General features: G+C 51.4%; 2 protein-coding genes and 1 pseudogene across 4 annotated transcripts in view; 1 reads left to right on the top strand and 2 right to left on the bottom strand.

Annotated features, from left to right (window-relative positions):
* Positions 1 to 26189, top strand: part of LOC117981766 (major facilitator superfamily domain-containing 14C-like) — a 132052-nt gene that overhangs the window by 87537 nt on the left and 18326 nt on the right. Inside the window, exons 1-2 of one of the 3 annotated variants that reach the window (XR_010109018.1) lie at positions 13315 to 15932; positions 20298 to 20482. Coding sequence is in view for 1 of the 3 variants with exons in the window: in XM_063593948.1 (XP_063450018.1) it covers positions 7062 to 7071 (10 nt within the window). In the remaining 2 variants the exon portion in view is untranslated. Of the gene's footprint in view, positions 1 to 7061; positions 7714 to 13314; positions 15933 to 20297; positions 20483 to 26189 lie in introns of those variants that run through there. The other 2 variants (XR_008626665.2, XM_063593948.1) reach the window with 2 other exon arrangements.
* LOC117981765 (NUT family member 2F-like) lies at positions 1631 to 12314 on the bottom strand. The gene is given in 8 exon segments (XM_055117812.2): positions 1631 to 2526; positions 2889 to 3005; positions 3484 to 3914; positions 4413 to 4552; positions 5521 to 5649; positions 8553 to 9249; positions 11922 to 12079; positions 12081 to 12314. Coding segments are annotated over 8 exon segments (2685 nt in total). The 5' UTR covers positions 12308 to 12314; the 3' UTR covers positions 1631 to 1740.
* LOC117981764 (proline-rich nuclear receptor coactivator 2-like) lies at positions 17925 to 20128 on the bottom strand (annotated as a pseudogene).

The raw sequence follows: 26189 nt of genomic DNA, 5'->3' as shown, positions 1-26189 counted from the left end.
CAAAGGGGAGGTGTTACCTTGTCTCCTGAGGATGGCCCTGAATGTAGAGGAGTCACAGGAGCTGCCCACATCACCCACCAGTGACTCTTCACTCCCCACATTTTCCCCAAGGGCCTGTTGTGCCCTCAGCTGGGGAAGCCCTGCCGAGATAAACCCTCCTTCCCAAAGGCGAAAGCGGGTGGCAGGCCTCCGACACTGCCCACATGGAGCAGAAGGGATGGGGCAGAGAGGAATCAGAACTCAGACTGTGGAGAAGAAGGTGTTGGCCAGGAGGGAACCAGGGCAGGTGCTGGGTCCTGTCCATGCTGGGATCTGAGATTCTGAGAGGTGGGTTAGGGGTAAGGGGGGCAGAGGTCGGCTACATGGGGTGAGGGAAGTTCAGCAGAGATGGGGAGGACAGGACAACCTGGGAAAAAGCAGAGTGTCCTCCCCAGCCTCAGTCCCTCTCCTGATGCAGTCCTCATCTCACTCATAGACTCCAGAAGTCTCCCTTCAGTGAACACCTGGCCCCCGACTCTCAGGGCACTTCCCAGACAGCCAGTGCCACATCCCAGGCAGCCCCTGCTCTGCCCTTGGGGTCTGTGCCTGGCAGAAGGGCGACTGAGCCTCGGCCCCTCTCGGCCTGGGCCCCAGCTTCCCCTGGCCCTGGGACCAGCAGACACACCCACCTTGCGCCTGGCAGGCTGGTCATGCTTGTTCCCGTTGGTGATGGTGTGTTGGGAGGGAACTGTTTTAGATGCCAATGTAAATCTGTGTCTACATCAATTCCACACAAGTTCAGTCATCATATGGGAAGGGAATCATAGCTGTGGGGGGGCTCCATGCAAGACCCTGAGGGCCCCTGAAGCCATTCCTTGTGGCCACAGCAAGGAGCATCTGCTTCAACCAGTTGGACAAGACTCTCTCCTGCCTAGAAACAGGCAGAGGGACTTCCCCTGCTCTGCGCCCCTCGTCATATCCCAAACACACCCATGTGGACGGTCACCTCAACGTCTCCCCTCAGCCCAGTGCCCGTGCTCTTCCTGATGAGGGTTAAGCAGGAGCGGCCGCCTCTCCCCATGTCCATGTTGCAGGCAGCTGCCTTCTCCTCAGCTCCCACCGAGCAGAACAAAAGCCAGCCAGCTCTCTCCAACCCAGGATTTTCCAGGGATACTGATAATGATGGGAGGCCCCGAGAAGCCTCCCTAAAGCAGGCGGGGCCTTGTGAGTGGGTGGTGGGAGGGATCAGGGCTTCCTCAGCATCTGTCAGTCCCCGGAGCATCTGAAGGGGCCCCCTATACCAGGAGGAAAGAGTGGGGCCAGCCCCTGTGGGTTCCCAGTGCCTGGCCTCTCCCAGTTCCTCAGCCCTGAGGCCTCACAGACACCCTCCACAGAGCAGCACAGCGCCAAGGGCAGAGGCAGCAGCCCTGAGAGCATTTTCCAAAACAACTACATTTATTCACATTTACACAGAAGGCCCCCAAGGCACTGCTTCCCACCCCCCAGGCCCTCCCTTCTCGCCCTCCCCATTCAGCCACCCTCTCCCTCCCCTACCCTCCCCCCTTCCTGCCCTCCCCGTTCAGCCACCTTCTCCCTCCCCTCCCTCCCCTCCTTCCCCTACCCTCCAAAGCTAAGGCCCAGCAAGATCAGCACTGGAGGAGAAGCAGCCTTTGCTTTGGGGCACCGGGTGCCATGAGGGTCCGAGACTTCAGAGCCCCACTTTTGGGGACTGGCATCAGAGAGTCTGCCCCGTGGCGGCCCCTACTGGCTACAATGCCGCTTCTTCTTCCTCCTGGAGGCCAAGGGGTCACCCTTTCTCTTTTGAGACTGTGAGGGGCCACCCAGCCCCCAAGCCAGGGATTGCTCCCCAGAGACCCTGAGCCCAGGCCCTGGGTGCGGTGTCTTTTCAGCAGGGGATGGGCTTCCAAAGAGAGGTCGCTTCTTGGACTTACTGGCGGGAGAGGGTGCTGGGCTGAGGCCTCTTTTCTGAGCAGATGGAGACTGAAGAGCTCCCTGGGGTCCTCGCCCTCCTGGGCTGAGAAGGCCCGAGGAAGGGACAGGGCTCTGGGACAGCCTCCAGGGCCTCAGCCTGTGGTGGGAACCCACGACATAGACCATGCCAGGGAGTTCCGTCTCCTCACTTGACCCCTTAGCCAGCCCGTGTGACTCCTTGACAGGAGACTCTCCAGGGAGACCCAAGGCGTCCTTGGTCCCCAGGCTGGGGCAGGTGGGTCTGTGGTCCTGGGGAGGAGAGGTTGGCCGGACAGCCTTCAGCCTGGGGGAATCCTGACATCCCAAAAGCACAGCAGGGTCTTCGGACCTGGCCATGCCAGTGCACACTCTGCCCTGTCCCTGAGGGTCCTGGGCAGCCGTCTGGGGTGGGGAGGTTTCCACGCTGACCCTTTGTTGGGGGTCAGGGACCTCTCTCGCTGCTCCTTGGCCAGCTGCAAACTTAGAAGGACTTGAGTCCAACCAGGCCATGCCATGTCGAGGGGCTGCCCTCCCACACCGTTTCTCCTTCGAGGACAGGAGGCGCTTCTCCACTAGCTGCGGAAGGAAAGGGGGCACTTACTGGCGCTGCCCCAGGTGTGAGCAGGGCCCAGAATGGTGGAGACCAGGGCACTTGGGTGGGAGGCAGGGAAGCCTGAGGCAGCTGGGCTTCGTGTCAAAGAGAGAGGTTGTGGATCTGCCGGGCATCCCGTTGGGCCTCACTGCAGCTTGCATCCTGACTCCCCTCCCTGGCTCCTCTCCATCCTACTCCCTCTGAACCTGCATCTTCCCACCCCGGAGTGGCTCCCCAAGAAGCTGAGCATCCCCAGCAGGGTGGGCTTAGACAATTGGGTGGGCCTTGTGTGCCAGGTCCCTCCTGCCCCTAGAGTACCTGGGTTCCCCTCCCTCCGCTGCTCTACCTGGTCAAGGGTGAGTCCTTCCTCCTGCTCCAGCTCCTGGCTTAGGGCCAAGAAATCCATCTGTGGATCTGGGGAAAGCAATTCTTCCAGGAATCGGGGGTGAATGACGGCCTCCACCTGGAAACAGAAGGAAGAAGGTGTGAACTTCCTGGGGAGGGAGTAACCTGGAGCCAAGGACACCTGGAGGAGATGCAGAAAGTGGGGAGGGCCCCATTCCCACCCTCCTGGGGCTGTTTCATATCATGGCGACCACCAGCTACACGCACAGACCACAGACCTCGTAGCATACACACATACAGACAGAGACACACAAACCACACACAGACACACAGACCCATGTACAACACAGGAAAAGACAGACACAGGTAACATACACACTCCACACTCACACCCACACAGACACACAAAGACACAGTAACAAATCACAGACACAAACACACAGCAACACACAGACACACACAGTCACATACACAGACACTCAAATCCATGGAAATACACATACTACTGAGTAGCTAAGGAACAGAGCTTAATTCCAAGGACCTGGAAATGCCACCCCCTGGAATCCTACAGACCACAGCACTCCAGGCAAGCCCACCTTGGTGACAAAGTCTTCCTGGGAACACAGCTTGTCAATGTAGCTCAGGAGGCCCGGGTCTGAGGTCATCCCGTCCTCTTCCTGCGGCTGCTCCACTTTGCCCTTTTCCCGTTGTCCCTCAGGCTCCCCTGTGTCCCCAGGGTGAGACCCCAGCAGCTCCTCCATGATGTCCACATACTCCTGCACCACTTCAGGGGGGATCTCCTCAGGGACCTTGGTCTCCGCTGGCCTCTGGGGCCTGGGTGGTGGCAGGTGGGCCTTGGTCTCCGCTGGCCTCTGGGGCCTGGGTGGTGGCAGGTGGGTCTTGGTCTCCGCTGGCCTCTGGGGCCTGGGTGGTGGCAGGTGGGCCTTGGTCTCCGCTGGCCTCTGGGGCCTGGGTGGTGGCAGGCAGGCAGTCGGGGCCTTGGGGCCATCCTTGCTGGGAAGGTACACTGAGGCAGAGAGGGAGGAGGATGGGTGTGGTGAGGGCCGCTCCTCCTGCCTGCACCACACAGGGGAGGGCAGGGCTTGGGGATGTGAAGTGGGTCCCAGCTGGGTCAGGACCACCTGAACCACAGCGCCCCGGAGGAGACGCCGCAGGAGGGGCACATCTGAGACAGCATCGCTTGGGAGGAAGTTTGGAGCCACCGATATGCCGTGTACTCTCCCCGCTCATCCCTGCTTCCTGGGCAGAGCATATGTGGAGTTTTGGACAGGCAAGGGGAGAGAGTAAGTAGGAAACTTGACCGATCAATACCCTGCTTCGTGATCACGGGCCACCCATGAAGTAGGTATTGACCTGGTCAATACCCAACATACACTCCTGGAAGCTGTCCTGTTGGAGGGAGCAAATCCCCCTCTTGAAGGGAAGCATGGGGTGTGGGGACAGTGGCCTCCCTTGGCCCCTTTGGCCTTTGCCATGGCTCCTGTGGGAATGTGGGAAGCTGTACCTGGCTGCTTGACCACCTCAGGGGCAGGGGGTCCTCGAGGTTCAAGCCTCGGCGGGGCTGGAGGAGGCAGGCCCTGGGGCCCCTTCATCCACTGCGATTTCTGAATCTGCATCTCCTCCTCAGCCTCAAACTCCAGGAACCTGGGGGTGAAGGAGGCCCAGGCTGTGCTGAGAGGGTCCAGGCCCCCTCCCCCCAGGACCAGGCAGCAGCCGAGGGCAGGGATGGGAGGGAGTGCCTCCAGCAGGCTGTCCAGGCCCTCACTGGGACCCATCCCCCAGTCCCAGGAGGGAGCTGCTCCCAGAGTTCTGGGCTCACCCTCCCTCACCGGGCCCCTGCAGAGCCCATGGCATCAATGGGGCTTCCTGACTCAAGTCAGGGCCACAAGGTCCAGGAGGGTCCTGGGAACCCCTCCTCCAGGTATCAGCTGGCCGGGGGTGGGGTTGATGGCAGAAGGCGTCAGGGATGATGCCCAGATGCAGGAGTCCTGAGGCTGGGACTGTGGGCCCCTGAAGGATAACCCAGGGACACGAGGCCCAGGAGACCCCTGGTCAGGAGGAAGCAAAAGCTGAGCCCAGAGGACAGGGCCCGTTTCCCCTGAGGCTGCTGTCTGTCTGTCTTCACGGACGGTTCTGCCCAGGAGCAAAGGCAGTCAGGCCAGAGAGGGGTCTCATGGTGTCCCAGGTACAGGTCTCCCCTGACCCAACTCCCTGGCCAGGCTGGGATGGGAGAAAACCGACTTCTGGCCACTGCTGTGAGAAGCCTGCCCCCCACTCTGTCTTTAGTCACTAGCGCCCCTTCTCCCCATCCCCACAGCTGGAGGAGACCCCCTTTGGGCTGCGATGCTGGCTGCTCCCGCCATGACCCTCAGTGTCAAGGCAGCGGTTGGCCCCAGGCCAGGCAGGGGGTGCTTCCCAAGAGGGCGGGACAGAGACCCCAGAGCACTCTAGGTGGCAGGAGCAGCTTCCTGAGGGAGCCAGGGGCCCAGGGCATCCTGTGTTTGTCCACACCCTCCTCATGCTCCACGCTGAGAAGCCACCACGGCCACCGGGCCTCTGTCATTCACTCTCACCCCGCCACACGGGCCCTGCCCCCAGGACCCCAGACTCACTTTTCCGCCATCTCGTAGAAGATCTTCCGGTCAAAGTTGCTCGTGTGCTGCCATTCCCGCATGGCCCGCCACAGTCCCTCCTCCAGCGTCATGGTGGGCTTCCGCCGGGCCAGGGATCGGAGAACTGGGCTGTAAACCAGTGCAGTCAGTCCCAGTCTGTAAGCCCACCCTCCATCCCGAGCCCACCTGGTCCCAACACCTGGCTCCTGTCCTCCCCACACCTGTCCTGCCATCTGTCCCTGTCCTGTTCTCCCCCATGTGGGCTCCTCAGCCTCCAGGACACACCCCCAAGATCCAACATCAACAGAAGCCACTGAGTGGCCTCTCCGACTGCCCCTCAAGTCCTCGGTGTTATGATGTTGACAAGTGAACTCAGTGCTATGGGTGGAACATGTGTGTCCCCAACATTCCTGTGCTGAAGCCCTCAGTGCCAGTGTGTCAGTATTTGGAGGCAATCGGGGTTAGAGCAGGTCATGAGCGTGGGTCCCAGTCATGGAATCCGAGCTCTGATAAGGGCAGGAGGAGACACCAGGGCTCTTGCTCTCAGCCACAAGAGCACACAGCCAGAGGCAGCTCTCTCCAGCCAGGAAGAGGGCCCTGACCAGACACCCAATCCGCTGTCACCTTGATCTGGGACTTCTGGCCTCTGGAACTGGGAGATATGAATGTGTCTTGATAAAGCACCCAGTCTATGGGATTCGTTACGGCAGAGCCTGAGCTGACTGAGACACCATGCACACAGAATGACCTGGGAGCGAGGGTTAAAGTGCAGGTTCCTGGGCCACAGGACTGAGCATTTAACCAGCTTCCTGGGGACTCTGGAGCAAGGCAGCCCCTGGGGACACAGCCTCAGGGTCCTGGAGCTTGAGGAGCAGGAGCACACGTCCAGAACCAAAGCAGAGCGGTGTCCAAGCCACTGCAAGCAGCCAGGCACAGCTTCCCACATTCCCACAGGAGCCAAGGCAAAGGCCTGTGAGCCCGGGGCGGCTACACTCCAAGAATCAGGGTCCCCAGTGCACCGGGACTCCACTCCAAGGGGGGATGCAACCAGTTCCAGGGTGTGGGGGCAGCGAGACTGTTGGGGAGGAAGATGGGGCCGCCTTCACCTACACCCCAGGCAGGGGACTCCCCTAGGGGAACGGCCAGTGTGTTGCACGGTGGATATGCTCAAGCTCCTGTTTGCTCATCAGCGGGAAACACAGGGTCACAGAGGTGCCGCGGGGTGGAGAGAGGCAGGGACTGGGAATGAAACCACAAACTCTCCCAGATGCTGATGTTGCTGCCTCACAGTCACCACAGTCCACGGCTCTGGGCTGCTGGGCTCGTGGTGCACTCAGAGCTATCACTGGAGCCCATGGCTTTGGGGAGCACTCTCCTAGATGGCCTAGTCCTGATAATGGTAGTAATGGGGACAGTAATCATAATTGCTGTCATGTAATGTGTCATAGTATGTGCCAGGCACTGTGCTACGTATGTCATATGTGAGCTCAAGTCATCTCTTTGCCATCCTCTGAATGAAGCACCATTGTCCTTTTTTCTAGGGGGGATTGACGGTGAAGATGCAAATACCTGCCCAGCATCGACCCTAGTGCGGGTCCCAAGACCATCCCCCTGTGCAGGCTCCACCACCGCTGTGCTAACGACCGCAGCAGAAGAGTATGGGTGTGTGCCAGGTTTCTGCTGGGCCCTGCAGCTCCTCCCCCCAGCCCCATGTGATGTGCCCCTGGCCATTGACACTCAGTTCGAGGGAAGGCACTGGGGTGTACACTCAAAGACCTAAACCCAGGGTGGGTGCGGTGGCTCACGTCTGCAATCCCAGCACTTTGGGAGGCTGAGGCGGGTGGATCACAAGGCCAGGAGTTCAAGACCAGCCTGCTTAACATAGTGAAACCCCGTCTCTACTAAAAAATACAAAAAAATTAGCCGGGCATGGTGGCGGGCGCCTGTAATCCCAGGTACTTGGGAGGCTGAGGCAGGAGAATCGCTTGAACCCAGGAGGCAGAGGTTGCGGTGAGCCAAGATCGCACCATTGCACTCCAGCCTGGGTGACAGTGCGAGACTCCATCTCAAACAAACAAACAAAAAAGACCTAAACCCAAACCGTGGCTCACGTCACACCAAGAACCCTCTCTGACCTGGGTCTTCTGTAAACATGGTTGTGAAAATTATTGAAAGTAAAAGCCGGGCACGGTGGCTCATGCCTGCAATCGCAGCACTTTGGGAGGCCGAGGCGGGACGAATCACCAGGGCAGGAGATTGAGAGCATCCTGGCTAACATGGTGAAACCCCGTCTCTACTAAAAATACAAAAAAATTAGCCGGGCATGGTGGCGGGCACCTGTAGTCCCAGCTACTCGGGAGCCTGAGGCAGGAGAATGACGTGAACCTGGGAGGTAGAGCTTGCAGTGAGCCGAGATCGCGCCACTGCTCTCCACCCTGGGCGACAGAGTGAGACTCCATCTCAAAAAAAAAAAAAAAAAAAAGAAAAGAAAGTAAGTATTGGGGCAGGGCATGATGGCTCATGCCTGTAATCTCAGCACTTTGAGAGGCTGAGGCGGGCAGATCACCTGAGGTCGGGAGTTCAAGACCAGCCTGACCAACATGGAGAAACCCCATCTCTACGAATACAAAATTAGCCTGGCATGGTGGCACATGCCTGTAATCCCAACTACTCAGGAAGCTGAGGCAGCAGAATCACTTGAACCCGGAAGGCGGAGGTTGTGATGAGCTGAGATCGCGCCATTGCACTCCAGCCTGGGCAACAAGAGTGAAAGTCCATCTCAAAAAAAAAAAAAAAAATTAAGGATTGGCTGGACTCACGGGACAGTGACAGGCAGTTGACATGAGGCCCCTGACAGTCTGTCCTGAGCCGCAGCCAGATTAATGTTGCTGAAAATGTACCTTCCCATAGCACAACCCATCACCCTCACAAGCACCCTGCAAGCTCCCCTGAACAGTGTGACCTCCTGTCCATCCAGCAGCCTCTTTATGAGTGAGCTGCAGGACAAGCTCTGGCGCCCCGAGGACACTCACATGAGGAAGCAGGAAAGCGCTTCAGTGTCAGGACTCTGGGGAAGGTGCCTCCGGGCCAGGGGCTTGTAGTGCTGCCAGAGTCGGAAGTTCTCATAGACACTCTTGGGTTTACAGGAGTCGTCCGGCGGGGCCTTGGCCTGGGAGGGAGCCAGGCTGCCCTCTCCATGAGCCCCTTGTGGCCATGGCCCAGCGTTCCCTGGGGACACGATGGGGGCCACCTGGGCAGCCGGTGGTGGTGGTGGAAGAGGAAGGCCATGGGACCAGCCTCCCTCACAGGCCTGGGTGCCCCCAACCACCTGGGCAGATGTAACGGGCACCCCAGGAGCAGCTGCCAGGAGTAGGGGAGGTGGACACATGACACCTCCACAGAGGGTGCCTGGAGCCTGCCAGACGAGGGGGGCCTGAGTTAGGATCAAGGTCTGTGCCTGAGGGGGCTTCACAGGCCCCACTTCTGTCCTCATCTGGACAAAGACGTTGGAAGCCCCGGCCCCACTCGGGCCGCGGCCATCCTGTCCTGCCACTAGAGGGGTGCTGGGGAAGGCAGAGGGCACCAGAGGGCCGGCTGGAGGAACCACTGCAGTCACGAGGGGCAGCCTGTGTGCTGGGCCGGGAGCGGGTGTGGCAAAGGGCAGAGCCGTGAACACAGACAGGGAGGTGCCAGGGTTCACGGTCACGCCGGGTCCCAGCACTGGGTATGCTGTGGAGACAAAGGAAAGAGGTGAATGAGCTGGGGTCTCCAGGTCCACACTAGTCACTGGGGAATCAGGGGAGTCCCAACAGCTGAGGGCATGTGACAGGGAAACTCTGCAGCTTGCAAGTGTCCCTGAGTGTGCATCAGATGCTCTGTTCCTCCACGGCAGAGTCGCTCCACTAGAGAGCCTGGCGCCAGTCACCAAGACTCCCTGACCCTTGTCTGCCAAGAAGAAACAGCCAAGCCTTTGCTGTCTCTGAGGGTCTCCCTCGGGTGTCCCTGGCAGACTGCACCAGCCTCACAGGCATCTCCCAAGCCATGGGTCAGGGATGAGTCTCTCGGTGGCTTGGTGGCTCTCAGTGTGCTCAGCAGCAGGTGAGGGGCCTACCCCAGGGCAGTGCTCGGCATTCAGAAGGCCGACAGGAAACCAGAAGTTTCCGAATATTATGGCCCCATCTCCTCTTCAGTCTTCCTTTCCCTGAAGCTCTTGTAAACCCCTTTCTTTCCTAGCTCAACACAACAAAAGAAAACCACTGGATAGGCCGGGCGTGCTGGTTCATGCCTGTCATCCCAGCACTTTGGGAGTCCCAGGCGGGTGGATCACCTGAGGTCAGGAGTTGAAGACCAGTCTGGCCAACGTGGTGAAACCCCGTCTCTACTAAAATACAAAAATTAGCTGATGGTGCGTGCCTGTAATCCCAGCTACTCAGGAGGCTGAGACAGGAGAATTGCTTGAACCGAGGAGGCAGAGGCTGCAGTGAGCCGAGATCGTGCCACTTCATTCCAGCCCGGGTGACAGAGCGAGACTCCGTCTCAAAAAAAAAAAAAAAAAAAAAAAAAAAAGCACTGGATGGAAACTTGCCCAAGCCAGCGCCCTAGGAACCCTGAAGATAACCCATAACATATCATGCCCAGCATGCAAGTGATTGTCCTGGCACCACCCACACAAGTGTTAAATAGGGGTCAGATTCAGGCCACCCATTCCTCAGTGCTCAGTGGTCCCAGCTGCCACTCAGGAAGCTCAGTTCCCAGGGAGCAGATCTGAGAAGCAGTGGTGGAGTCCCCTGAGATATTGTCATTGTGTAGCCAGCAACAGCTGCACATGACTAGAACACAGCCAGCAAATGGTGAGCAGCAGGGCTATCAGGGGAGGTGTCTAGGGATTTTCTTTTTTTTCTTTCTTGTTTTTTTTTTTGAGACGGAGTCTCGCTCTGTCACCCAGGCTGGAGTGCAGTGGTGCGATCTCAGCTCACTGCAACCTCTGCCTCCCAGGTTCAAGCACTTCTGCCTCAGCCTCCTGAGTAGCTGGGATTACAGGCGCCCGCCACCATGCCCAGCTAATTTTTGTATTTTTAGTAGAGACGGGGTTTCACCATATTGGTCAGGCTGGTCTTGAACTCCTGACCTCGTGATCCACATGTCTTGGTCTCCCAAAGTGCTGGGATTACAGGCGTGAGCCACCGCGCCCGGCCAGGGATTTTCACAGCTGCTAGTCATGTTACACTAAATAGTGGGACAGGGAGCCCATCTCTGGTCCTTCTCCTTTGAGCTCCCAGTAACTGAACGTAGGGACCAACGAAGAACCAGGGGTTCTTGGGCCACAGGCCAGGTGAGGCAAAGTTGTCTGGAACTCATCCCTGTTCACTAGGACCTCATGCAGTCTCTAGTCAAGGGGAATAAGGGATACAGCACATGCACCTCATCAGTCAGGACACACATCCTCATTTGAATAATAATAATAATAGGACTGTCTTCCTATTTGTGCGCTACTCTCCTTCCTCTACTGAAAAGGAAACCAGCCTTTTCAGACCCTTCCACTGAGAACCAGCAAGAATCCACACCTGTCGCCCGTTCATGAGGTAGTATAAATGGAACAGGAGCAAATTCTTCACCTCCACAGTAACACAAAGTACAGAGGACGGGCCATGAGCTAGCTGACGAGAGGAAGTGGGTCTGAAGACCTGAGCTTCCACCAAAGGGCAAACAATTCAGAACAGCTCAGGAAACCCAGGCCCTGTGTTGCCTGAACTTCCCCATTCTGCCCCCACCCCTGTTAAATCAAAGCCAACAGCTACCTGAACTGACGGAGAAGCCATCTCTGGGGAGGAAGCTGAGAGGCTCTGGGCTGTGGCAGTTACAGTGGCCCCCAGCCTTGACCACCCAGAGGCTGTCACTACATGCTCTGTCACAGCCAACCCACCCAACAGTTTTCTGGCTGAGACCACTTCTCCCCACTCCTCTCTAAGAACTAGAAAACTCCAGTCCAAATCCCTCTAAACACTATGGAAGGGCACCTTCCAGGTGCCTGAAGACATGGCACAGGGCTCAGGCTTGCCCATCATTCTCCCTGGGCCACCAGCACAACACGATCCCACCACTCCCTACAAACACAATGACGTGACCTGTCCCCCTCTAGAAAGGATCAACTCATCCTCTCCATCCTTTCCACTACACGGTGTATTCCCCCAGGCATCTTGGTCCGCCTCTATGGAGCCCTCCTCCCTAACCACAGACTCAGGGTGCCATGGCCATCCCCAGGTGTGATGTCCTTGGGGACATCCAGTGCTCCCTCCCTCAACATCAGCCCTATAAGCTGTCCCCAGGGACAGTTCAAATTTGAATTCCCAAGGAGTTGAGGCAAGGCAGACTCGGATAATGCCCCATCCCTACAGGCTCACCTCCATTTGAAGCCATCCCCTCAGGCTGGGCACTGACCACCACTGTCTGGCAGCTTCCGCAATGAAAAAAGTCAAGGGCAGGACCCAGAGAGTGACCTGACTCAGCTGATCCTCCTGAGTCCAAGTGGAGCAGGGATAATTTGCATATAAACAGGTTTGGAACACAGGACCCCAGACATTCTGCAGAGGGGGAGGGGCAGTGGGCAGCCGGGCTTGGCGGGGGTGGGGGACATTCTGTGAAGGGCTCTGGCCAGTAGGCAAGAACCTGAGGTTCCCTTCCAACTGGACGGCAGCAACACAGACAGTGTGCGCCTCTTTAGGCAACTTTTAAATTGTCCTTCTGACTCACAGCAAAAGCTTCTACCTGATGTCCCCTTTACTTCCATTCTTTATCAACAGACCTACTTTTGTGCCAATCAACCCATGCTTCTTCCCACTTTGGCTCTTTCCCACTCTTGATGAATTTCAACAGGGGCCACACTTACTTAACAAAATTCAGAACACGTTTTCAGTCTGAGAAACACAGGGGTTCTTAGGAAGGCAAGGGGACTGAGTGTTTGAAATCAGAATGGCCTCAGCTGATCCAGGCTATTAGGTGGCTGTGTGCTCATCATTGTTTAGGAAGCAGTCCTTGTGCCCCCAGGTCATGTATGTTGCTGGAATCTGTCCACACCAGTAGGCCAGCCTTACTTCCCATCCCCTTTCTTAGGAAGACTCAGTCCAGGAAAGAGTGGCTATGTGACCTACAGCACCGAGACCAGAAATCCTTTCATTTTGTTTCCCAGCATATTGTGCTGGTGTTAAATGTTTATTTTGTATCTTTTACATGATTTTAACTTAACTAAGCAATACTTTTGCATGGTTCCAAATTCAAATTGTGCACAGTGGAATAGGCAATGACCAGCCTTCCTCCCACCTCTTTTCTCTGGCCACCACATTTTCTTTCCTGGAGGAAATAGGTGTTATCTGATTCTTTTTCATCTTTCCAGAGATATATTATGCAATCAAAAGCATAATGAAGCTATTTTTGCTGTCTAAAAATATTTTCAGTTTTTTGGGGGTAAAAATTAATATATTAATATGTTCTAGAATTCTTCTGATATTTGCAGTGACTGTATTTGTCCCAGTAATGTGGTTCCTCTCTTTATTTCTGTAGGTAAATTGCTAGAATGAGATGTTGGACTGTTTTTTAAAATTAAAAATACATGAAAGAACATAGTGGCCAGATTTAGCAAGTATGAATAAAGAATACCAAGTGGAATTTGAATTGAAGATAAACAGTGAATTAGTTTTTACTATAATTATGATCCATATGACATTTAGAGTACACTTTTACAAAAAAAAATCTGTCCTTTATCTGTGCTATTCACATTTCACTGGGATCTTGCACTTTATCTGGTAACTCTTCCCAAAAAAGTGTAATATATTAGGCAATTATTGTTAACTCTCCACTGTGAGAGTGCGAACTTGCAGTAAGGAGACTCAAGTGTGAATCTTGGCTGCACCACAAAAAGATTCTGCACCACAACCATTGCAGAAAACAATAGCAGGCTGATTTGATGAAAGGAAGTCAGGAGTAGCCATTATACCGTTCTCAGCTTCCAGGTTTAGTGGCAGTACGCACAGTTTTAAGGGACAGGAGAGCAGAACACCGTCTTTTTCTTTCCTAACATAAAGTGGCTTACAATTCCTAGAACTCTGGTTTCTCCAGGAGTTAGAAATCCACAACCCACATCCATTCTGAGACAAGCAAGGATGCTAACCACCAATGTCCCATCCCCATTCTCATGCATCCCCTCGCATGTGTGAATCCTGGCTGGAGTCTCTCAGCTCATTGCTGTCCTCATCTTCATCACAAGTGTCATCACATGTGGTTCTCAGCATGGGAATTATTGTAGCCTGTCTTTAAAAAAATCTTCAGTCTCATTTTCACACAGAGAATTGCTGTTTATCAGCGTCAAAATGACAGGAAAGAGCACTCATGTTCTGTGTTGTGAACAAGGGGAGTGTTAGGAAACTGGTCAAAGGAGATGAGGAGTGAGTACTCAGAGCACAGCAAGAAAATCTGAGACACAGATATCACTCCCTGCTGGGCAGCAGTCTTTTGCACTGATGGGTGGGTGTTGGGGAAGGGAAGAGGCCTTCAGCCGGACCAGTGCACACTGTGAACATTCACTGAACCACACCCTGTTGGCACTTAAGAAGCATTTGCCCCTTTCGAAGACATTTGGACTCAAGAAGGCAGAGTTGCAGAAAACGTAACAGGGGCCACACTGCAGGGGCAGGCAGTGGATTGCAAGTCTCAAGCCCAGGGTTCTCCCCTCCTCGCCTGGGTTGTGTGAAAAAGTCATTTCCTAACTCCTGTCCAATATCCTCATGAGTTCTCGGTTTTGTCCCAACTCTAAAACTGAATGGTCCAGCGAGCATTTCTATGAAATGCCTCCACAGTGGCCACTGGGAGGGGAGTGACCTCCACACAGTGACTGCCTGTCTGGATGCTCCCAGGCCTTTTGTCCTCCGACACAGAGCTGCCTCCTTACATGCAGCCCTCTTCTGCTGTGCAACTCTACCTCGATCTTAGCTGAGAAGATCAACGGAGAGCAATTCAAGCAAAATCATGGTAAACTTACCAAAACCAAACCAAACAAACAGTAAATGCTTTGGAGATCTTTCTGAGGACTCGATCTTTTATCACGGGGCAAAAACTTAAATGATTTTCAATCAGTAACTTCATATAAGAGGGATGTTGAGGCAAAATATCACACGCAGGCACTGAAGAAGGGCAGAATTCTTGTTTGCTTCCTCCCTTGTCAAGTTAGTCAGTCAATGCTTTTTCAAGATGCTCACACATGGCTTTGATACAGGATTTGAATGAGTCTTTTTCTGAGCCACTGATACAAAAAGTATATTGTGGAAGTGTCTTGTTTCAATTCTGCAATCACTTCTGTATGTGTTTGAAGTCCTAGACCCCAGGAGGAGAGACAATCAAATTAGCCAAAGGTAATTTGTGAAGACTGGCCATAGAAGATGGTGGCTAAAAGTCCTCTGGCCCCTGCTCTCTGAGCATGCCCACAGAAAGTCCTGGGCCACACTGACTGCTGAGAAACATCATCTCAGGGCTTGGATCCCCTGTTCAGAGGACAGATGCTCTTCCACCCAATCACTGAACAGTAGAGGAATGGCGGCTCCATGCTGTGTCTGGCAGAGCTCTCAGTCTCTGCACTTGAGGCCCTAGGCCGTCATAGACGTGAAGGCTCTTCAGTGTCATCACGTGGAGACAGACGGTAGGAATCCTGCAAATGAGCAGAAAGGATCTGATGATGAAAGTTTGTTCTGAAGCTACTACAAACTCAAGTCAGTGAGTTGCTTCTGTACTAGTTTTTTTTTTTTTTTTTGAGATGGAGTCTTGCTCCCACCTTGAAGTGCAGTGGTGTGATCTCCTCTCACTGCAGCCTCCGCCTCCTGGGTTCAAGCAATTCAGCCTCAGCCTCCCAAGTAACTGGGACTACAAGTGCACGCCACCATGCCTGGCTAATTTTTGTATTTTTGGTAGAGACGGGATTGCACCATATTGGCCAGGCTGGTCTCGAACCCCCGACCTCAGGTGATCTACCCGCCTCAGCCTCCAAAAGTGCTGGGATTACAGGCGCGAGCCACCGCGCCCGGTCAGACTCTCTCGTTTCTAGGAGGGACGGTCTTGGAGGCTCCAAGGAGAAGGCGTCACCTGGCCCCAGGAAGCGCCCAGGTCCAGCGTCCCTCCATTTCCCCATCTCCTGCGGGGCCCTCCCAGGGCGGGCTCCAGGCCTGCCCCTCGCGCCTGCGCAGGAGCCTCGAGGCGGGCAGGGTTCCAGCGCGCAGCCGCCGCCCTCAACCGCTCCCAGCATCGGTTGCCGGTGGTTCGGGGCAGGGAGACGACGCAGCGCGAGCGGAAAGGGCGGTTACCCAACGGCCTTAGCTCTCATGGCGTCCTCCGTGGTGTTACCTAAAAATAAAGTTATTTGTGATTAGAAGGTAATCGCCTCCTGGTCATGCTTCCGCTGGTCACCAGTGTCTGCGGGGCGACCCCATCCTTGTGGCCAGAGAGGGCCTGTGGCTGCGCTCAAGGCGGGAGCGGTCCTTAGCAGGGCCCTGCGGGACGCCCAGGCCGCGCTCCTTTCCCTTGCTCGCCTGGCCTTGAAGTGAAGGGGGAGGTTTAACAATGCAGTGGGAACCCCAAAGTTTGTCTCGGCCGTGCTACTCACATTCCAAACAATGCAAAAGGTTGAGGAAAACCTCAGCAGTTGAAACCGTGATGCATTTCAGCAAAGAAGTAGCTCCTGTCCTCGTAAAATCAGTGAAGTTCTCACGGACGACCTCATTGAGTGAGTTGTGAAGCTTGTTGCCTTAATCAGAATGATCAGCCAGCATGCATGCTCTAATACGCTCGTTTGTCAATGATACGAGCAGCTGCAAAGTGGAAGAACAGGCCTTTACTCATAGTCTGTTCACAACTTGTTCCACAAGTTGGTTGTGGAAGCAAGAGTGTGGCCAAAGTCAAGAAAAGCTTCTGTGAGAATCGCTTACTTATGCGGAATTTAAATAAAAAGTAGTGTATATTATTATTTGTAAATTGTAGACTACACATGTATTATATCTAAAATTTACTGCACACACGTGTGCGTCTTGGGCAGTTGGTCAGTGTGTGTACTTGAGAATGTGAGAAAGATTTGTTTTGCATTTTGGGGGGTGTGAGATTTGTGGGGGTGGCTGTGTGTATGTGAAAATGTGTTTATATGAATGCTTAGTTTGGAATTTGTTGCGTATTTAATTGATGAGAATCTAATATGTATTCACCTGTGTGGGTTGGTGGTGTCTGTGTGGAGATTGCAGATTAAAGAAGGTCATAATTGGGCTGGGCATGGTGGCTCATGCCTATAATCCCAGCACTTTGGGAGGCTGAGGTGGGCGGATCACTTCAGGTCAGGAGTTCAAGACCAGCCTGGCCAACTTGGTGAAACGCCATCTGTACTAAAAATACAAAAATTAGCCAGGCATGGTGGCATGCACTTGTAGTCCCAGCTACTCGGGAGGCTGAGGCAGGAGAATTGCTTGAACCCGGGAGGCGGAGGCTGCAGTGAGAGGAGATCACGCCACTGCACTTCAAGGTAGGAGCGAGACTCCATCTCAAAAAAAAAAAAAAGAAAAAAGAAAAGTAAAGAAGGTCATTCATAACTATTCATAACTGCTTTTGTGAGAGTGTGTAGGTGTGAGTGTTTATATTTGGAGGATATGAGGTGTAATATGTGTATACAAGAAGAATTGGGGTTCGATATTTGTGATTTGGGTTGTGAAGATGTATTTTCCATAAGTTTTCTGAAATGAATGTTAGGGATTTGTATTTGTCTAATGTTTGGCAGATCTGGAAGAATTATCTTGTTGTGCATGTGGGCAATAATAGAGAAAGTGCTTGTGTCTATTTTTGTGGATGTACACTGTGGTTTACATATTTGGGGAATGTAGGAAGACCATTTGTGTGCTTAGGATATGTTGCATCATTGTGTGTGTTTCTTTTCACGATTTTCAGGGGTTGTGTATGGCCATTTCAATGTGTGAGGGCAGATCCATGACTACTGGGGGACTGGTAGAATGAATGTGTGCAGTTGTGACGTGGACTTTGTATGATTCCGTGTCTTGGAAAATGGAGGAGTTATTTCTGTGTGAGCATTTAGAGGTGTGATTACATATGTGCAGATATTGTGGGACTGGATGTGTATTTGGGGATATGAGGTGGCATGTTTGCATATTTGTGGCGTGTTAGTTAATCGCAGGTATATTTAGGGCATGTAGGGAACTCCATGAGTATTGAGTGTGTGTGTGTGTTCAAGGGCATGGCAGTTTGGATGAATGTTTTGTGGAGCTTTGTGCTTGTATTTTTCAGTAAGTGGTTATTAGGGTTATATATTCTGGGAATGTATATGTGTCTCTGATAGAGAGATGGGGTTCTGTGTTTATACAGGAGAGTGAGAGAATTGAATTTATATGTATTAGAGGTATGTGATACGGTTATTGGTTAGTACTTGGCGATGTGAGAGACACTCCCCTCGTTTACAAAGCAGTGCCCAGCTGGTTTGTGCGAGTGGAGAATATGGCGGACCGGTTCCTAAGGAACAATGACCTGTGCTACCGGTGAGCAGTAAGATGTGTTTCTTCATAATGTCTTTTGTCATGTGGTTAGTGTGGTTTACACTTCCCCCAAGTTAAAATTGTTTTTTTTTTTTTTGAGACGGAGTCTTGCTCTGTCGCCCAGGCTGGAGTGCAGTGGCGCGATCTCGGCTCACTGCAAACTCCGCCTCCTGGGTTCACGCCATTCTCCTGCTTCAGCCTCCTGAGTAGCTGGGACTACTGGCACCTGCCACCAGGCCCGGCTATTTTTTTGGATTTTTTTAGTAGAGACGAGGTTTCACCGTGTTATCCAGGATGGTCTCGATCTTTTGACCTCGTGATCCGCCTGCCTCGGCCTCCCAAAGTGCTGGGATTACAGGCGTGAGCCACCGTGCCCAGCCATAAAAATGTATTTTGAAAGCTATTAAGTGACTGTTAAATGATGTTTTATTTTTTTTTTTAATGGTTTTGGGCTGGGCGCGGTGGCTCACGCCTGTAATCCCAGCATTTTGGGAGGCCGAGGCAGGTGGATCATGAGGTCAGGAGATCGAAACCATCCTGGCTAACACGGTGAAACCCCGTCTCTACTAAAAATACAAAAAATTAGCCGGGCATGGTGGTGGGCGCCTGTAGTCCCAGCTACTCGGGAGGCTGAGGCAGGAGAATGGCATGAACCCGGGAGGCAGAGCTTGCAGAGAGCAGAGATCGTGCCCCTGCACTCCAGCCTGGAGGACAGAGGGAGACTCCATCTCAAAAAAAAAAAAAAAAAGGTTTTGGTGTATTTGTTGGCAGACACCTATCCACTGCATTTAGAGAAAGGGACATTGGGGTATACTCTGCCTCGTTCTAATAAACTCCAAGTGCCCTTTCCAGTTTCACCACTGTACAATTTACTAAAATGCAACTATTAGGAAAACTTCACATTTTCTTTTGGCAGTGCATCAGGTTGTTGGCATATTACTGGTTTGAGTGCTTCTAGTATACTGAACTTTCAGAAGTTTACCTACTTCTTAATCCTGTGTCTTAGCTAGATGTTTACAATCTGATTCCTTTCAGCAATCTATTATCCATGAATAATAATCTTATATTACTATTTTCCCCCAACATTCAATAGAAAAAGTTGATGCCCTTGCTAGTCCCCAAATCTAAGCTTGAATGGTTTCACTTAAAAGTTACTCATTTGAGGCTGGGTGTAGTGGCGCATGCCTGTGATCTCAGCACTCTGGGAGGCCAAGGCAGGTGGATCACTTGAGGTCAGGAGTTTGAGACCAGTCTGGCCAACATGGTGAAACCCCGTCTCTACAAAAAATATAAAAATTAGCTGGGCGTAGTGGTGCACGCCTTTAATCCCAGCGACTCAGGAGGCTGAGGCAGGAGAATCGCCTGAACCCAGGAGGCAGAGGTTGCAGTGAGCCAAGATTGCACCACTGCACTTCTGCCTGGGTGACAGAGCAAGACTCTGTCTCAAAAAAAAAAAAAAAAAAACAAAAAAACAACTCATTTGAGAACCCTTAATAGTTAGCACAATTATTAATTTAGTTACTTTAAGTTGCACTGATGCTATCATTACATCACAGTGCACCCAACACATAAAACAAATGAGATGAAGTCAATTTTATTTTTTATACTAATTAACAGTTCTACACTAATACATTAATCCCTTGGTGTATTTGTTTTAGACCAGTTGACAACTATCTGTAAACATAGCTAAATGTAAACATTAGTACTTTATCTTATTTTGTACCTGTACTTTAAGTAAGGTTTTAAGTTAAAATGTCATTATTGCCTTATCGGAAGAATTAAAGGAAACAGCTTGGTGGTTTGGGAAGAACACTTGGTGATGGAGGTTCACTACATTTGGCCCTGGCAAAGTTCTGATTAGCTTGAGATTTAAAAAGTAAGCTGGGACCTGAAAAGTTCAGAGTTCCAATTTTGATTTTTTGGAAAATTTTTGTTCTTTCCCCCGTCTTGCATGGCCTGCCCTGCAGCTGCTGATGAGTTATATCCCTGTCTTCTTTCTTTTTTCTTATGAAGAATCTTCATTGGGGGATTCTGACTCTTGGTCTATTAAGCTGTTGTTGATTCTACTAACATTTCTAGGTTGAGGGGCTGGAATGTTACACCTCTCTCTACCACTTGTCTTCAGTTTCTTTATCACTTGTCCTCTTTCTTAGTGTCAAGTTCAGGACAATAGGTGTTGCTTTCTGACAGATCCTTTCCTTTGTCTCAATACAGAAGTTTTCATGGGCTGAGCTGCTGAGTTCAGCCTGGGAACTGAGGCCAACATCGGAGTCTCCTCGGCACACAAGTTTGAAAGAAGTCCTAGTGACTTCAAGCTCAGAACCATGGACGGCAGGGCTCCCTCTGGATGTGGAATTCTCCGTCCCTTTCCAGGGAGGGAACAAAGCCCACAAGCACCGGTGAGTGAACTGCTGACCACCCCCGCAATTTAAAACATATCCTTTTGTCTCTTATCTTTGCAAAAATAACACGGCATAAAATTTATTCCTAGCAGCCAGCTACCTAGAGATACCACTTTCCTGTCTCTGCCCATCCATATTATGTCTCCCTGTTTTCTCTGAAGCCTGCCAAAACCTGTTTTGTAAACTGCTTTCTCCTTACTCAATATATAGTGGGCTTTTTTTTTTTTTTTTGAGATGGAGCCTCCCTCTGTTGCCCAGCTGGAGTGCAGTGGTATGATCCCAGCTGACTGCAACCTCCGCCTCCGGAGTTGAAGCAATTCTCCCCCCTCAGCTTCCCAAGCTTCCCAAGTAGCTGGGACTACAGGCACAGGCCACCTCGCCCAGCTAATTTTTGTATCTTTAGTACAGACAGGCTTTCACCATGTTGGCCAGGCTGGCGTTGAACTCCTGACTCAAGTGATCCACCTGCCTCGGCCTCCCAAAGTGCTGGGATTATAAGCGTGAGCCACCGCACCTGGCCTATAGTGAGCATTTTCTGTCAATCATAAATATTCTCCCATAAAATGACTTTAAATGTGCGCAATAAATTCTACCAGAAGGCTGGGTGTGGTGGCCCATACCTACAATCCCAGCACTTCAGGAGACCGAGGCGCAAGGGTGGCTTCAGCCCAGGAGTTCAAGACCAGCCTGGGCAACACAGAGAGACCCCCATCTCCACACACACACACACACACACACACACACAAATACACACACACACAAATTAGCCAAGGGTGGTGGTATGAATCTGTAATCCCAGCTACTCAGGAAGCTGAGGCAGGAGGATTGGTTGATTCCAGGAACTGGAGACTGTAGTGAGTCATGATCATGCCACTGTGCTGCATTCTGGGCAAAGAGTGAGACCCTGTCTAAAAAAAAAATTCTGGTTGGGCACGGTGGCTCATGCTTGTGATCCCAGCACTTTGGGAGGCTGAGGCGGGTGGATCATGAGGTCAGGAGTTTGAGACCAGCCTGGCCAACACAGTGAAACTCCGTCTCTACTAAAAATACAAAAAATAGCTGGGCGTGGTGGTGGGCGCCTGTAATCCCAGCTACTTGGGAGGCTAAGGTAGGAGAATCACTTGAACCCGGGAGGCAGAGGTTGCAGTGAGCCGAGATTGCACCACTGCACTCCAGCCCAGGTCACAGAGCTAGACTCTGTCTCAAAAAAAAAAAAAAAAAAAAAAGTTTTACTAAACGAATTTCCATGATTTAGAATCAGTCGCCTATTGTTATTTATGTAGCTTCCAATTTTTCTACCACAAATAGCCTTGCTAAACATCCCTGAAAATTAACATATGCATATATCCTGGATTGTTTTTCATTTGAATACATTTCTAGATGCGAATGAATGAGACCAAATGTAGGTAAGAAATGGAAAGGTTTGGGTGGGCCCGGGTGCGCTGACAGCAGCACCACAACAGCTCAGTGACAACACAGTGGCGGGGACCTCATCAGCGCCCAGTCCTTTCTTGATTTACCGCGTTGCTTCCTCCCTCTTCTCCCTAGTAATTATTATTCAGAGCTTCCCAGAATAAAGCCGGGGCCCTGATTTTACCTAGACAAACAGTGCCACAGGTTTCCCCGACGGAAAGACTGAACCCAGCAGAGAGAAGCAGGTGAGGGTGGGAGTTCCAGAAGGGAAGGGGCACAGGTGGGGCCTGGATCCAGATTATGGATGGATGCCCCTCCCAGGTAGCACCCAGGCCCAGCCCTGCCCCTCCCATGCATGGGAATAGCAGGAGGTTGTGATAGTGGCCCTGACAACAGGTAGCTGGCCCTCTTTTATGCCATTGACCATGGAGTGCTGTAGTCTCTGTCTTCCTTCTTTCTCCTCACCCTCCCTTGCCCCACACCTTTGGCCCTCCTCCCTTCCGCCTTCACCAGGTCTAGGTGAGTGGGATGAGCCCAGCCTCCACAAAGCCCTCAGGCTGGGGAGCCGCTGCACACCACAGGCATCTAGCTATAGGAGTGTCCAGGTTGCAGCTTGGGACCAGCCCTTGGAGGAAGAAGTCTAACTCAGTGCTCTTTACCTGCACACTGTAATGGGGTGACTGGTTTCTTTTGGTGGTGTTTTTCTTTTTGACGGAAGGGGTTCCGGATATCAGAAAGAACTTCTTTTTTTTTTCCCAGAGACAGACTCTTACTCTGTCATCCAGGCTGGAGTACAGTGGCACAATCTCAGCTCACTGCAAATCCGCCTTCCAGGTTCAAGCGATTCTTATGCCTTAGCCTCCTGAGTAGTTGGGACTACAGGTGTGCGCCATCATGCCTGGCTAATTTTTGTATTTTTTGTGGAGACAGGGTTCACCATGTTGGCCAGACTGGTCTCAAACGCCTGGCCTCAAGTGATCCGCCCGCCTTAGCCTCCAAAGTGCTGGGATTACAGGTGTGAGCCATTGTGCCAGGCCAGAAAGGAGTTCTTGGGACAAGACATCAAAACCAGGTGTGAACCATTGTGCCAGGCCAGAAAGGAGTTCTTGGGACAAGACATCAAAACCAGCTGTTAGCCAGTTCCCCTATCCTTGCTTTCTGTTTCACTGGTTGTTCAGGGAGTGAAGAGACGAAGCTTTAAGTGCAAGTATGATGCAGGTCACTCACTCACCTGGCATTTCGTGATGTTTTTTCCTTATTCACTTTCCCTAAGTCTGATTCTCCTGTTTATATCCTTCACTGCTGTATAAACTTCTCCAATGCAAGGGACCAGCTCTTACATTTCTTATGTTGTTTCCTAGATAGACAGATGGATACCTATAGATATATATAATATAAATAATATATGATACATATTTGTATATATTGAATATATATTTTTAATATATGACATGCCCACTTGTATACTACTGCTTGGGCAAGAGAGATAGCTAGGAGTAAAACAGCAGTTGTCCTACGTGGCAGTCAGCTGCTTCTCCTGCTCACTGCCACATGAATCATCACTAATGGGAATGTCCCCTGAGCACTACTGAGAACTGGGGGGATATATGGTTCGATACTTTACCTGGATTACTGCCCTTCACCTGGCTGAATGCCACCTCCTTAAGTCTCAGCTTAACTTTCACTTCCTCTGGGAAAGTAGTTCTGATTTTCCCCCACAAAACTAGAAAACATAAGTCCACAGGAATCCCACTGTTGAATGAACTAGGGAAAATGGGTGATTTTTAGTAGAGACGGGGTTTCACCATGTTGGCCAGGCTGGTCTCGAACTCTTGACCTCAGGTGATCTGCCCGCCTTGGCCTCCCAGAGTGCTGGGATTACAGGTATGAGCCACCGCGCCCGGCCTAGGAGACTTTTTGAAATGCAAAAAAACAAAAACACAATTACAACAGCTCTACCCTGTGTACATGCTTTAGAAAATAATGCTATTTACCTTAATTTTCACATTTTCAACAAAGAACAGGCACGATTTGCTAGTGAACAGGACCCCAATTTATTGTTTCCCTTATTACTATATTTCTCTACTGTTCTTATGATTCTACTTTAAGAAGACATTAATTTAATACTATGGAGTTGTAATTTATTATATTGGATACCTAAAAGGGGTAGAATCAGGTTGAACAAATAATTTTCTTGGCATAATTAGTACAAATGTTTTGTTTATGAAGTGCAGCAATATCTCCTTTAGACCCAGGCAAGAGGGACCCTGCTGTGAACCCTGGCACCCCAACACATTTTATGCACCCCAATACCTATGTTGCTTTGTTACCAGCAAATGGTGCTTTCGTCTCTCAGGACCCCATGCCCTGTGCTGGCACAGCATGACCTAAAGCCCTAAACACCAACGCTTATGTGCAACACTGCTCACCAAGGGATATCTCTTGACCTATGCTCCCAACACACAAGGCATCTGCATACAAAGGTCATGAGAGTTTGTGGGTTGTATGCCACTGATGTCAAAGCAGATACCGTTCCAATTAGAGGAAGGATTCCAGAGGAGGAAGCACTTAAGAAAGAAAAAAACATAATTGCCTGCCAAATCCTTACACGTGGTTAGCATGAAAGCAATTAGCTCTTGCCTAATTGAAATATTGGTATGCTGAGCATTCATGTTCTTTTCACATTCCAATTCTGATTCCTGAGGTACTTAAATCACTTTGGTATTCACCACAGTTGCGTATAGCACCTGAGAAACATTTTCTAACACTGAATGATGCATGCTATTCTTACATTTGTATGTATGTAGGACTAGATGTAACAAGCATCTATACCGTCAGTAGAGCATAAATTATGTGCCGATTTCAATTATAATAACATAAGTGGGCCGGGCGCGGTGGCTCACGCCTGTAATCCCAGCACCTTGGGAGGCCAAGGCGGGCAGATCATGAGGTCAGGAGTTGGACACCAGCCTGGCCAACATGGTGAAACCCCGTCTCTACTAAAAATACAAAAATTAGCCTGGCATGGTGGTGCATGCCTGTAATCCCAGATACTCAGGAGACTGAGGCAGGAGAATTGCCTGAACCCAGGAGGCGGAGGTTGCAGTGAGCCGAGATCGCGCCACTGCACTCCAGCCTGGGTGACAGCGTGAGACTCCGTCTTGGAAAATAAAATAACATAAGTGAAGGCCCAAAAAATAATAATCGTGCAATATGTATTTTATTTTATTACTCATCCCCTAATCACCAGCTTATCATCAGAGCATCCAGACACATTCAACCATAATCACACTCAATTATCTTGACATTTTGCCTTTTTTTTTTTTTTTTTGAGACAAGGTCTCGCTGTGTTGCCCAGGCTGGTCTCAAACTCTTGAGCCAAGCAATCCTTCTGCCTCAGCCTCTTGGGTAGCTGAGTTTATAGGTGCACACCATTGCACTAGCTCCATTTTTTTTACCTTAGGAGAAATAGAGCTTTAAACCAATTTTAAAAGTTTAATGTTCTGTAATCCCTGCACTTTGGGAAGCTGAGGTGGGCAGATCACCTGAGGTTGCGAGTCTGACACCAGTCTGGTCAAAATGGTGAAACCCTGTCTCTACTAAAAAATTACAAAAATTAGCTAGGTGTGGTGGCCCATGCCTGTAATCCTGCTACTTGGGAGGCTGAGGCAGGAGAATTGCTTGAATTGGAGGGGTGGAGGTTGCAGCAAGCCAAGATCATGCCACTGCACTCCAGCTTGGGCATCATCAGAGCAAGTCTCCGTCCCCTCCAACCCCCCGCCAAAAAAAAAAGTTTAATGTTTTAGAAGGGCGCATTTATCAAGCTAGGAAGATAGAGCATGTTTTCTCTGACAGTTTAATTCGATTTGCAACTTAAATACCTGGATATAGGATATTTGGGCCTTCTTTTGCATTCTTAGTCTGGGCCCTGCAAGTGTTAGGGGAAGGTCTGAACTACTCTAATGGTTTGATTTTATTTTTAAAATTTTTTGAAATGGAGTCTCACTCTGTCACCCAGACTGTAGTGCAGTGGTGTGATCTCGGCTCACTGCAACCTCCGCCTCCCAGGTTCAAGTGGTTCTCCTGCCTCAGCCTCCCAAGTAGCTGGGATTACAGATGTGCACCACCACACCTGGCTAATTTTTGTATTTTTAGTAGAGACGGGGTTTCACCATGTTGGCCAGGCTGGTCTCGAACTTCTGGCCTGAAGTGATCCTCCCTCCTCAGCCTCCCAAGAGAGCTGGGATTACAGGTGTGAGCCACCGTGCCTAGCCATAGTTTGATTTTAAAT

Source organism: Pan paniscus, chromosome 11, assembly GCF_029289425.2.
Source record: "Pan paniscus chromosome 11, NHGRI_mPanPan1-v2.0_pri, whole genome shotgun sequence".
NCBI lineage: Eukaryota > Metazoa > Chordata > Mammalia > Primates > Hominidae > Pan > Pan paniscus.
The sequence above is the reverse complement of the archived record's forward strand: the minus strand, read 5'-3'. Positions and strand labels throughout refer to the sequence as shown.